The sequence below is a fragment of the Prosopis cineraria genome, unplaced genomic scaffold (genome assembly GCF_029017545.1).
Source record: "Prosopis cineraria cultivar Desert tree isolate PC_DT_omini unplaced genomic scaffold, ASM2901754v1 PC5, whole genome shotgun sequence".
NCBI lineage: Eukaryota > Viridiplantae > Streptophyta > Magnoliopsida > Fabales > Fabaceae > Prosopis > Prosopis cineraria.
In genome coordinates this window covers 34,361,104-34,373,141 of record NW_026555336.1, presented here as the reverse complement: position 1 = coordinate 34,373,141, position 12,038 = coordinate 34,361,104, and the positions used below count along the sequence as shown (strand labels likewise).

At 38.2% G+C, this 12,038-nt stretch overlaps 1 protein-coding gene across 1 annotated transcript; it reads left to right on the top strand.

Annotated features, from left to right (window-relative positions):
- The first annotated feature begins 784 nt into the window (after positions 1-784).
- Positions 785-11,771, top strand: LOC129310635 (serine/threonine-protein kinase PBL34-like). Its single transcript, XM_054952540.1, has 6 exons — positions 785-1,676; positions 5,101-5,438; positions 5,574-5,709; positions 6,448-6,584; positions 6,660-6,783; positions 10,965-11,771. Exons 1-6 carry the CDS (start codon positions 1,457-1,459, stop codon positions 11,471-11,473), a joined length of 1,464 nt encoding a protein of 487 aa, XP_054808515.1. The 5' UTR covers positions 785-1,456; the 3' UTR covers positions 11,474-11,771.
- Positions 11,772-12,038: the final 267 nt, after the last annotated feature.

The window sequence follows — 12,038 nt, the reverse complement described above, 5'->3', positions numbered from 1 at the left end:
AATAACCTACCTGCATGCTTACATAAATACAAACACAAATACATTTTATATATATATATATATATATATATCCTAATACGGAGATGGAGATCTTCATGGTACATAGATACTTGAAATTAAGCATAGTACTTTGAGTTAAAGAATAAAAATACTCATAATTTTTTTTTAAAGCATCCAATATTTTAAAGTGAATGAGAGTATAAAACTATTTATAATACTAATCAAGTGGGTGCACGAGTACTCTATAGTTTAAGTTGTCTCCTGTCATATTCCTCTCCATTTTTCTTCTTTCTATCTCTCTATTTGTGTTTTTTTTTTCTGACCTGGAATCTCTCTATGTGTTTTAAGATATACCTTTCATTATTATTTTCTATGTATATATGCTTGCCAGTTACCATCTACAATTGAGACTAGCAATAGGCAGTTAAAAAAGGAAAACGATGGCCAGATTTTTGTTTGCTCACACCTTTGTGGCGGAAGTTCACAATTTCAAATCTTGGAGGGACCAGTTAACAATTTAGAAAGAAAAGGCCGACTAAACAGCAAGAAATTTTTTTTTTTTTAAAAAGAGAATAATCAAACATGCGTATGCCCCCGCGCTGAGATCAACCTGACGCGCGAGTTAGCTTCTCCTTCGCTAGCTGAAGGCAGACACGTCACCATCCTTGGTGGGTGCTACCTCACTTTATCTTTCTCTCTCATCCCCTAACTGCCCGATGTTGCCGCTTCTCCGGCTGCCCGAACTGCCCGTCCCTTCTTATTCGCTCTCTCCCTCTTTTTTTTTTTTTTTTTTGACCAGTCACCTCCATATTCCCTCTCTCTGATGTCGAGCCTGTACGGTCTCGCCGGCAGCTCAAAGTCCTACCCGTCTTCGGGTAATGCTGTGTCTATGACGAATCACGAAACAAACTCTTCTGTCTAGTTTTTGATTCGATTAAAGAAAAATAAATGATTAACAAAGGGGGGAAAGAAGAGTGAGAGGGAGTCGATAATTGTGAAAGGCTGGACATCTATTTTTTTTTTTTGTTTTTTATGTGGCATTGTATTCCACTGGTCAGCTTCGAAGAGGAGAAGCCCATCTCTGAGATTTCTGGGTCTTTGAGCAGAAAGGTTACTTCTGTACTTAGTTCAAGTTCGCTGCTGTGTTCCTTCTGGGTAGAGCTGACACTACTCCCATCAGCTCCCGCAAGCCGATCAATCGAGGGCGAAGAAGACACGGGGGTGGTTTGGATGCTGATTTACTCCATGTGATCTGCTCTCTTCGTTTTTCCCCTTGGTTTAAATTACTGGTCTTAGTTTTGATTACTGTGTTTCGAGGAGTTTGGAGGAGTAGTGATTTTTAGGTTTTGTTTAAGGAATTTATCAGCTGGGCTTGACCGACCCTTCTTTGCTGCTTGTTGTGCTGGGAGGGGGTGGTTTTCGATATTCGAGGGGCTTTTAATGATATTTGAGGTTAATGCCTCAAGGTTTTCAAGAGATGGGGTTGGGTGCTGATAATGGTAAGGTGGAGTCTTGGGATGTCAGCAAATCAAAGGGGAGGAAGAAGAAGAAGAAAGATGATGGCGTCGTGGAAGAGGAAGAAACTGGGTGCTGGTTTAGGCTGAGGTTTATCGGGAGTTGCATTTCTTCGAGATCCAAGGTTGATAGCTCAGTTAGCAGCATCAGCACTCATTACGGTAACTTCTGTTTTCCTTGGGAAAATGTTGTTCATATGATATGCTTGAGCGTTCCACCTCCATGCATGTTTTGCCGTATATTTACATTGTACCTTTTCTTAGTCAGAGTAGCATGATTTGAAGTATTGTCCCGGCATATGGTCCTTCACATCAGGGGGAAATGTCTTTCTTGACCATCAAGTGCTAGTTTACTGATTCATCTGGCAAGTCAATCTGAAATTACGCTGCAAAATGTGAAATGATTGAGAAATGATGGTTGTAAACTAGTGTTTTTGATAAATTTTTCTCTGGCCTCTTTCAGAGGGTTGTGTCAGAATAGACTTTAGATGAGCATACAGAGGAGGTTCGCATACTATGAAATAAAAATTTCATTTACTTGTAATTTCTATTTCCCGAAGCATACATTTAAAATTAAATCCCAAGCAGAGTTCCATAATCTTCGATAACATGCATATGCATGTATATATTACTCTGGGTGAGAAGTTGCTGTGGGTGGGGATTTAGACTGAAACTGTAACGCCTTTACATTTGAAAAGAGATTGTCATATGAAAGAGGTTCAATTAGTCACAGAATAATGGTTTAGAGGAAAACTGGGAAAAAAATGAACATTTTAAAAACATTTATAGGCCCTAAATGATCCCCCATGCTCTAGAAACAACCCGTTAGAGAAACATGGCCCAAAGGACACAAAACACAAGGGGGACAGTGGCCTTTTGCTGTGGCATCCTGTAGCTTTGCTTTGGCAAACCACTCTGCCTGCTATACGGACTGATAAAATGCTCAACTTTTGGAGCTTATGTCTTGGAGTGTAGACCTCCGTTTTGAATGTTTCAAGTTTCCATACCAAACTTGGGATGAGATCTAACTAAGGGCACTAACTTCAAGCCAACCCAATGACATCAGAGGCTTCAAGGGCACGAACCAAAACGTGCTACTTTTGACACCTTAACCTTTTTTGAATGGTCTTAAAATGACTCAAACAAATTACAAATCCTCAAGTGGCCTTTTGACCAGATTAAAATGACTATGTAGAGTTAGGAAAAGCTGTCATGCAAGACCAAAAGTAATCCGATCAAAACTTGACTTTCTAGGTTCTTAGTCTACCAAAGACCATACGCATGATAACAACTATTAAACATATAACTAACCCCTTTATACAATCATAACCAAAGCAAGAGCTCTGAAGTTATCAACACATACATGATCAATTCATAAATCATGAACCAATGTATTGGGAGTGGATATCATCCTTTCACTTGTTCACATTCATGGCATATTTAATCAACTAATTGGGAAAAGATGGCCTCCCAAACCTCAAAACAGATGTATTATAATCAAAAGTCATAGAATTACTTCCATTACGCTTTGCAACTATCCAAAGCAATATTATATGCTAAATATAAGTTCATCTAGCTATACATTCCCCAAAGGTTATTTGGCAAGCAAGATGAGGGTGTCATTGCTCAATTTCCTTCTCCTTGTTGCTACTAATGCCTTCACTTGGAAAAATGGGAAAGAATGAGAGTGAGATGTATATCTCAGTAACCTAGGAAATACAATTTGAAGTTCAAAACTCAAACCAACTGGATATACATTTGTAATTAAAAACTGTGCTTGATAATGAAATTTCAAAATCATTGTAAATTATCATATGCAACAGGTATGTGGTTATATATTACTGGACTATGGTTAACTCACCTTGAAAAGTGCGCTAACTCCCCAAATATGCCAATCATAAGTCCTTAAAAATATGCTGATAAGATGGCCAGCATACAAGCCTAGAGATACACATGTCATTAAGTTAGAAACCAAAATAACTAGAATACAAACCTAGAGGTATACATGTTATTCAATCATGTTTGCATACAGCAGTTGGAAAACAAACATAAACATACACATGCTACTATGCTGGACTCACTTCAGTGGCACATAAACCTTGAGATATACATTCCAAGGTGCTCTATAACATTTCACAAAAAACCACTATCTCAACTAAAACTTCACAATCATATGCATGCCCGTTCTCAGACATATTCAAAGCTATCAAGTACAAGGTAAAACTATAGTTACCTCCAGTCATTCACTGTGGTTACCGCAATAGTGAGAGCCAATGACTAGTTTTCATGCTCACATGGTGCGAGACTCTTAGCCTTACAATCATTGAGCTCAAGTTGAAAGCCTCAAACCCAACTATTTAATCAATCAAATACCATTTCCATGAGTAAATCATCAAAAAGAGTTAGACCTGACCTATTTCAATCATATCCCACCATTACCAATTTAGAATTTTCGGATTTCTGTGCTGCCACGCTTGGGATTTATATTTAACTCATAATTTACGTAATCAATCAAAACACAAGCACCCATACCAAGAGAAAGCTCAAACACATTATCTAGGAATAAACTTCATCTGAAAACCACTTCTTCATCTGAAAATCAAATAGGCATAGCCACCGATCACAAAAACCAGCTTCCAATATGCATGAGAGGGAGAGGGACAAGAGAAAACAACATACCTCAAGTTTGCAGGCAAGAATAGTGTAGAAATCGCATGTCAAAACCTTGGGAGAACTCTTGCTGCTGCTCTTTGAACCCTATCTTCTCCCCCCCCTTTTTTTTGTATTTTGCAATCAAGAGGTGTATTTGAGCTGCAAAAACGCTGGGGATCACACCCAAACATTTCATTAACAACAATTCTTATTCAGTTAGCCCAAAACCTCCATTATTTATTTCTGAAATCTAGATTTGTATTTTCTGGATCTTCTAGAAACAAATTAGCAAGTTTTGCAATTGGAGCTAAAAGTTGAGTAATTAATACCGGAGTTAGTTGAGTGAAAATTGGATAGGGAGCTAGGTTCAAACATGTTTGGAAAGAACTAAATAAAACATTGGCAACCATGTGTCCGTGCTAGCATTGGATCAGCTGTAATATAAGGGCTTTAGCTATAGCTGTGGTTACTAATTGGGAATTTCACATCTAAGTTGTCTCAATTTAAAATAGTTAAAGTGACAATGGGGAAAACTAGTCATTTTATTGTACTAGGATCAAGGGTGTCAAAACAAGTGTCTTTTTGAGAATTTTGCCAGCCTCAATTCCCTTGCACTTCCAAAATTACGAAACCATCATTCAGTTTAATTTTCCTCTGACCTCAACGAATGGGGGATAAGTTCATAAATCATATGATAGCATTCTCAACTTACTTATGGCAATCAAATTGTGTGACTTGTATGAAATGCATCCTAAAGGACTTGTCTCAGGTCAATTTTCATAGGCTTTCTGTATTTCTTTGTTGCTTTTGATGTATTGTTGATCGCAAAACTATAGACTTCCTCTCATCTTGCCTAAGCTCAATATTACATTAAGTTGCTGCTGTTTTAGGTTCTGATTTTTTAGCCTGTCTTGTTGTTTTGGCTTCTCATTAGCTGAAAGTAAATCAACTAACGGTACAAGTAGAGATCAACCAACAGCTCCAGTAGTCTCTTCTACAACCACAAGTAACGCAGAAAGTAATTCATCCACCTCCAAACTTGAAGAGGAGCTTAAGGTTGCTTCCAGGCTGCGAAAGTTCGCATTTAATGATCTTAAGTTGGCAACTAGAAACTTCCGGCCTGAGAGTCTTCTTGGTGAAGGTGGGTTTGGTTGCGTATTCAAGGGATGGATTGAGGAAAATGGAACTGCTCCAGTGAAACCTGGCACAGGGCTGACAGTTGCTGTAAAAACTCTCAACCATGATGGGCTCCAGGGTCATAAAGAATGGCTGGTCTGTAACTTTGATAATGTGTTTTATCTTATGAATTGTTTAGAATTTGGTCCCCCCCCCCCCCCCGCTTTTTTTTACTGCATTCTATTATAATCATTTTAAGATATAATGTTTCTCGTTTTTGTTGTGTGCCAGGCTGAAGTAAGTTTTCTTGGCGATCTAATTCACCCAAACCTTGTAAAACTCATAGGGTACTGTATTGAAGATGATCAAAGGTTGCTAGTTTATGAATTCATGCCTCGAGGAAGCCTGGAGAACCACCTATTTAGGAGTAAGTATTTGTTTTTCCTCTGTCTAATGAGTTTCCTCTAATTATCTTCTAGTCATAGTCAAAGCACTAGCGCACGTTAAAAGGTTCTAATGCTACTCTAAGTTTAGAGTTCTGCTGGAGGCCTCTTGTTAAAACTTGTTGCCTTAGCAGCACAAACAAATATTGGTGGAAAATAGTGTCATGGCTTTTGAATTACCTCAATTCAATTTCGCGTGTCCAAGTTTCATTGTGTTTATGGTGTAGACTAGTCTTATGACCTCCTCATTCAAGAACTACAAGCATGGGGTCACCCACTTTTTGGTGTGAATGATAATAATAGTTGAAATCTGCCTAACACATATAGAAAGTTGTCTAAATAAAATTTTCTTTATTTGTTGGCTGGGACATATGCCATATGTGGCTTGGAGATGTACCAAGCATGGCTTAGAATTGAGCAAACAGGGTCATGAATGACCCCAAAGAAAGGGGAAAAAACCATAGCAAAAGATAAAATTAACTACTGGATAACTTATCTTGACAGGATAATTACTCCCCCCTCAAACAAATTTTTATGATAGTTTATGAATAATTGTAATAATATAGATTAACAATTTATGATTTCGTAGATTGGTTTAAAATAGCAACAGTGTCAGGATAATGTTTAGTAATTAGAATCACCATGGGTAGACTGTGGACTGGAATTTAAAACTTCTGCTTTGTGATACCACTTTCATGGGATTATGTTCTTGTTTGATGTAGGATCCCTGCCGCTTCCATGGTCCATTAGAATGAAAATTGCGCTAGGAGCTGCAAAGGGTTTGGCTTTTCTTCATGAGGAAGCTGAACGACCTGTAATATATAGGGATTTTAAAACTTCCAATATTCTATTGGATGCTGTAAGTTCCAAAAACTGCTAATATAAGCATATCATTTTCCTTTTTGTCCATCCTTCTTACAGTGTAACGATTCAGGAATACAATGCCAAGCTTTCAGATTTTGGTCTTGCCAAAGATGGTCCAGAGGGTGATAAAACCCATGTATCCACCCGGGTGATGGGAACATATGGTTACGCAGCACCAGAATATGTCATGACAGGTAATTTTAGTTCAATTTGTTGAGTCCAGGCTCCCATGTTTTGTTCTGCATTGTAGCAACAACAACAACAATAACAACAACAAGCCTTTATCCCACTAGGTGGGGTCGGCTACATGGATTGCAAGACGCCATTGTGCTCTATCATTTATTAAGCTTTTAGAAATATTATTAATTAAGAGATCACGTTCAACAACTTCCAAGAGTGTTCTCTTAGGCCTTCCTCTACCTCTCTTAATCGGACTCAAAGTTATATGTTCCACTCTTCTCACTGGTGCCTCCCTTGGTCTTCTTTGTACATGCCCAAACCATCTCAACCGATTTTCTACCATTTTTTCCTCAATAGGTGCCACCTTCACTTTTTCACGTATGTGCTCATTTCGAATTTTATCTTTACGTGTATGTCCGCACATCCATCGTAACATTCTCATCTCTGCTACTCCAACTTTATGCTCTTGCTGTCCCGTTAGAGCCCAGCATTCACTACTATATAACATTGCCGGTCTGATAGCAGTACGATAAAACTTTCCTTTAAGTTTATTAGGCACCTTACGGTCACAAATAACTCCTTTAGCTTTTCTCCAATTAAACCACCCAACTTGAATTCTATGTGAAATATCTCCACTGATTTCGCCATCATTTTGGATAATGGCTCCCAAATATCTAAACTTTTCCACTTGAGGTATAATTTGATCTCCCAATTTCACTTCCAAATTATTTTCGAATAGTCCTTTATCAAATTTACAATATAAATATTCCGTCTTACTTCTACTCAGACGAAAACCTTTCGACTCCAATGTCCTCCTCCATAACTCAAGTTTGCAATTAACCTCTTCTCTTGTCTCTGCTATAAGAACTATATCATCCGCGAAGAGCATACATTTCGGGATTTCCTCTTGAATATGTTCCGTCAAAACATTTAAAATCAAGTTGAACAAATAAGGACTCAGAGATGATCCCTGATGTAGCCCAATCTTTATAGGAAAATCCTTTGTTTGACCACTAGGCGTTCTTATACTAGTTTTTACCCCCTCATACATATCTTGTATGGCTTTAATATAAGCAATCCGTACTCCCTTTTTTTCCAACGCTTTCCAAAGCACTTCTCTTGGTATACGGTCATAAGCTTTTTCCAAATCAATAAAAACCATGTGTAGATCTTTATCTTTACAACGATACTTTTCCATTAATCCCCTTAGTAGATAAATCGCCTCTGTAGTTGATCTACCTGGCATAAAACCAAATTGATTCTCAGAAATACTTGTCTCCAATCTCAACCTGTGCTCAATTACTTTCTCCCACAATTTCATTGTGTGGCTCATGAGTTTAATCCCTCTATAGTTAGTACAATTCTGAATATCTCCTTTATTTTTATAAATAGGAATTAATGTACTTCTCCTCCACTCATCAGGCATTTTCTTGGACCGTAAAATCACATTAAATAACTTAGTTAACCATCTCACCCCTTCTTCACCTAAACATTTCCACGCTTCGATAGATATACAATCAGGTCCGTTAGCTCTACCATTTGCCATTTTCTTAAGAGCTTCCTTTACCTCCTTATCACGTATTTTTCGATAGAATGACAAATTTTGTTCTCCTTCACCAGTTACTAAATCCTCCAAGTTACTAGATGAATCCTCTCCATCATTGAAAAGTTTAGAAAAATAAGTCTCCCATCTATTTTTAATTTCATCATCTGTAACTAAAATTCTTCCCTCTTCATCCTTAATACACCTTACCTGTTCTAGATCTCTTGATTTTCTTTCCCTACTCTTGGCAATCTTATAAATATTTTGCTCTCCTTCCTTCGTCTCAAGGTTCTTATAAAATTCTTCAAAAGCTTTAGAACGAGCTTCACCCACAGCTCTCTTAGTTTCCTTCTTAGCCATACGGTACCTCTCCCAATTTTCCTCATTGTTACACAAATGTATGGCTTTAAAACAGTTCTTCTTATACTTGATTTTGTCCTGTACACTATTATTCCACCACCAAGACTCCTTATCTCTCGGACCAGGACCTTTCGATTCTCCCAAAACTACTTTTGCAACCTCCCGTATCTTTTTAGCCATATCCTCCCATATGATGTTAGCACTTCCCTGAGAATCCCAAATTCCTTTATCCAAAAGATTTCGCTTGAAAATATCTTGCTTCTCACCTTTTAATTGCCACCACCTAATCCTTGGTGTTATTACTTGTCGACGTTTTTGGATTTTACTCATAATACACACATCAAGGACTAGGACCCTATGTTGTGTCGTTACAGCATCTCCAGGGATCACCTTACAATTTTTACAAAGTTTTCTATCTGTGTTCCTAACCAAAAGAAAATCAATCTGCGACCTTGAGGCTCCACTTTTGTAGGTGATGAGATGCTCATCTCTCTTCTTGAAACAAGTGTTGGCAATCTTAAAATCATACGCCAATGAGAAATCAAGAAGAGTTTGCCCTTCATTGTTTAGCTCTCCAAAACCAAAACCACCATGCACCCTCGCATACTGACCAGCTTCCCTCCCGACATGCCCATTAAAGTCTCCTCCAATAAAAATCTTTTCACTCTGTGGTATGTGTCGAATCAACCCCTCCAGATCCTCCCAAAATAATTCCTTAAGACTGGCTTCTGTCCCGACTTGCGGCGCATAAGCGCTAACAATATTAACAGTCTCACGTCCAATTATCATTTTTAAAGAAATAATTCTGTCTCCAATTCTGCTAACTTCTACAACGTTCTTCTTCCACTCCTTATCTATAATGATGCCTACTCCATTGCGTGCACTTACTTTTCCTGTATACCAAAGTTTGAAACCTTGAATATCCTTAGCTTCTTCTCCACGCCATTTTGTTTCTTGCAAGCAAAGGATATTGATTTTCCTTTGAATCATAACCCCTACAACCTCTACAGATTTACAATTTAATGTCCCAACATTCCAAGTACCAAATCTAATTTTGCTCTTATGGACTAACTTCTTTAGCCGCGTGCGTCCAGAATGACGCGGTAGCCCTTGCTCATTTAACACTACATCCGGGCGCCGATGCAGCGGCTCTAACTCACTTATCACTGTACTCGAGCCATGCAGCGCGTTACTTACGGGCAACGACCTAGCATTAACATTATAACGTCTATTGTCCATGTTCATGATAGATTCAACAAATTTTTACATTGGCTGTTGATGGCCTAACACAACCCTCCTCCTTTACCCGGGCTTGGGACCGGCTATAAACATAGGCGGAGTTTGCATTGTAGCAACACAGGCACACATTTCATTGTTTTTTTTTTTTCTTTCGATCATATTACCTGCTCCATATATAGCATTCTTTAAAAAATTAAGAACAAAATTACAGAAATGCAATTCCCTGAGGGACTGTTTGTTCAGTGCAATGTTCATGATCTTTATTCAGTGAGGTTTTAGTGTTACTCTCTTTGGTGACCTTGCAAGGTAGGTTTACGGATTAGTATCATTACTAATTTCAGAGTTTTATGATTTCACTGCCTGTAATGATCAATTGTGGTTATCGTAGTCTGGATTTTTGTGCACGCAGTTAATTTATTCTCTAATGCCATTATTTGGTATGCTGAAAGGGGCTTTTTGGGAAGGGAAAGTTCCCAATTTGCATGTCTAGTATGCGGATTGAATGATTCCTAGAAAAAGCTATGTGCATATGGAAGTTGTGTGTGCGTGGGGGAAGTTGTATTTATAAGTTACATGGACGCACACCTAAGATTTTTTTCCTTCTGGTTTCGACATTTAAGTTTTGTGTGTATGATAAGCTGCACATAAGTTTTATTTATATAACTATGCATAACAATTTTGTATAAAAAGAAATGAAATGCTGAGCACAAAAAGGCTTAAATATTGAACACTGCGTTTTAATTTTTTTCAAAAGGTAGATCCGTCAATTTTCAACTCTTCTAATCATTTGCCGTTATGCCAAACAGACCATGGAACAGGAATATACCTTCCTTTCTAATATCCACCAAACATTATTTGGGCCAAGAAAGTAATCTTCCATGGAAAGCTCTCTCCCATTCCTATTTTATACCAAACATAAATGTTATAAACTTGAAAGCCTGCAGATTTATTGCCCGTATATTTTATGCTTAAATTTGTTCCAAATCTTTTTTATTATAACCCAGCATCTGAATCATCCGAATCATTTCAATCAGATTTTACATTTTGTTGCAGGTCATCTTACATCAAAAAGTGATGTGTACAGTTTTGGAGTTGTTCTTCTTGAGATGTTGACTGGCAGAAGATCTATGGACAAAAACCGACCCAATGGCGAGCATAACCTTGTTGAATGGGCTCGGCCACATCTTGGAGAGAGAAGAAGGTTCTATAGGTTGATAGATCCTCGGTTAGAAGGTCACTTTTCTATAAAAGGAGCTCAAAAGGCTGCCCAACTGGCCGCTCACTGCCTCAGCAGAGATCCAAAAGCCAGACCCCTGATGAGTGAAGTTGTAGAAGCTTTAAAGCCCCTGCCAAATCTTAAGGACATGGCAAGCTCATCATATTATTTTCAGACGATGCAAGCTGACCGCTTCAGTGCCAGCCCTAATACTCGAAACGGGCGAACGCTGCTTTCCCGGAATGGGCAGCAGCAGAGGAGCCTTTCTATACCACACGGATCTCATGCATCTCCATATCACCACCAGTTTCCCCTACAATCCCCTAAACCTAATGGCAAAGCATAGAGTTAAGGAATTTTCAACTTCATTTTCTCCTTTTTTTCTTGATTCCTTGCTTTCTCAGTATAGATGTACTTTGTGTCAAACGAAACCATTCGAGGATAACTTGAGAGCTAAAATAGCGTGCTGCTTCATGGTGTATGTTGTATGAGTGCTAGGTGAAGCTTACTGAGCAAGTATGTCCATGTCAATTTGTCAACCAATATGTTTCTTCAGGTTGCTGGCAAACGCTGAAGATTATCAACTCCTCCTTCACACATATTTTCCTTTTCTCCCCAGAAATGTGATTTCTTGATTTCTTTTCTCTTGTGTTTGCTAATGCTATATTTGCCAAACACATAATTAGTGAGAGGCTTGTGTTCATGGAAATTGGAGGGGGGAAAGATGTTTGTTTGTTCTGTTCATTAGTTCCCACATGACTTCGCAAAGGTTTCTGTCTTAGGGGCATGTATGTGCGTGTTTGATTTTATGAAGGAAATCACTAAAACTATGGTTTGATGCTTTTAGCACAATCATTATTTAATTGTTTCTAATGTAAAGCTAAATACATGCTTAGTTATGTATTTTAAAA

Excerpts from the sequence above, each read along its gene's own strand:
- LOC129310635 (XM_054952540.1), top strand. The coding sequence starts at position 1,457 with ATGCCTCAAGGTTTTCAAGAGATGGGGTTGGGTGCTGATAATGGTAAG. Across the intron at positions 1,677-5,100 it reads CAGCATCAGCACTCATTACG|CTGAAAGTAAATCAACTAAC; the intron begins GTAACTTCTGTT and ends GCTTCTCATTAG. Across the intron at positions 6,585-6,659 it reads CCAATATTCTATTGGATGCT|GAATACAATGCCAAGCTTTC; the intron begins GTAAGTTCCAAA and ends GTAACGATTCAG.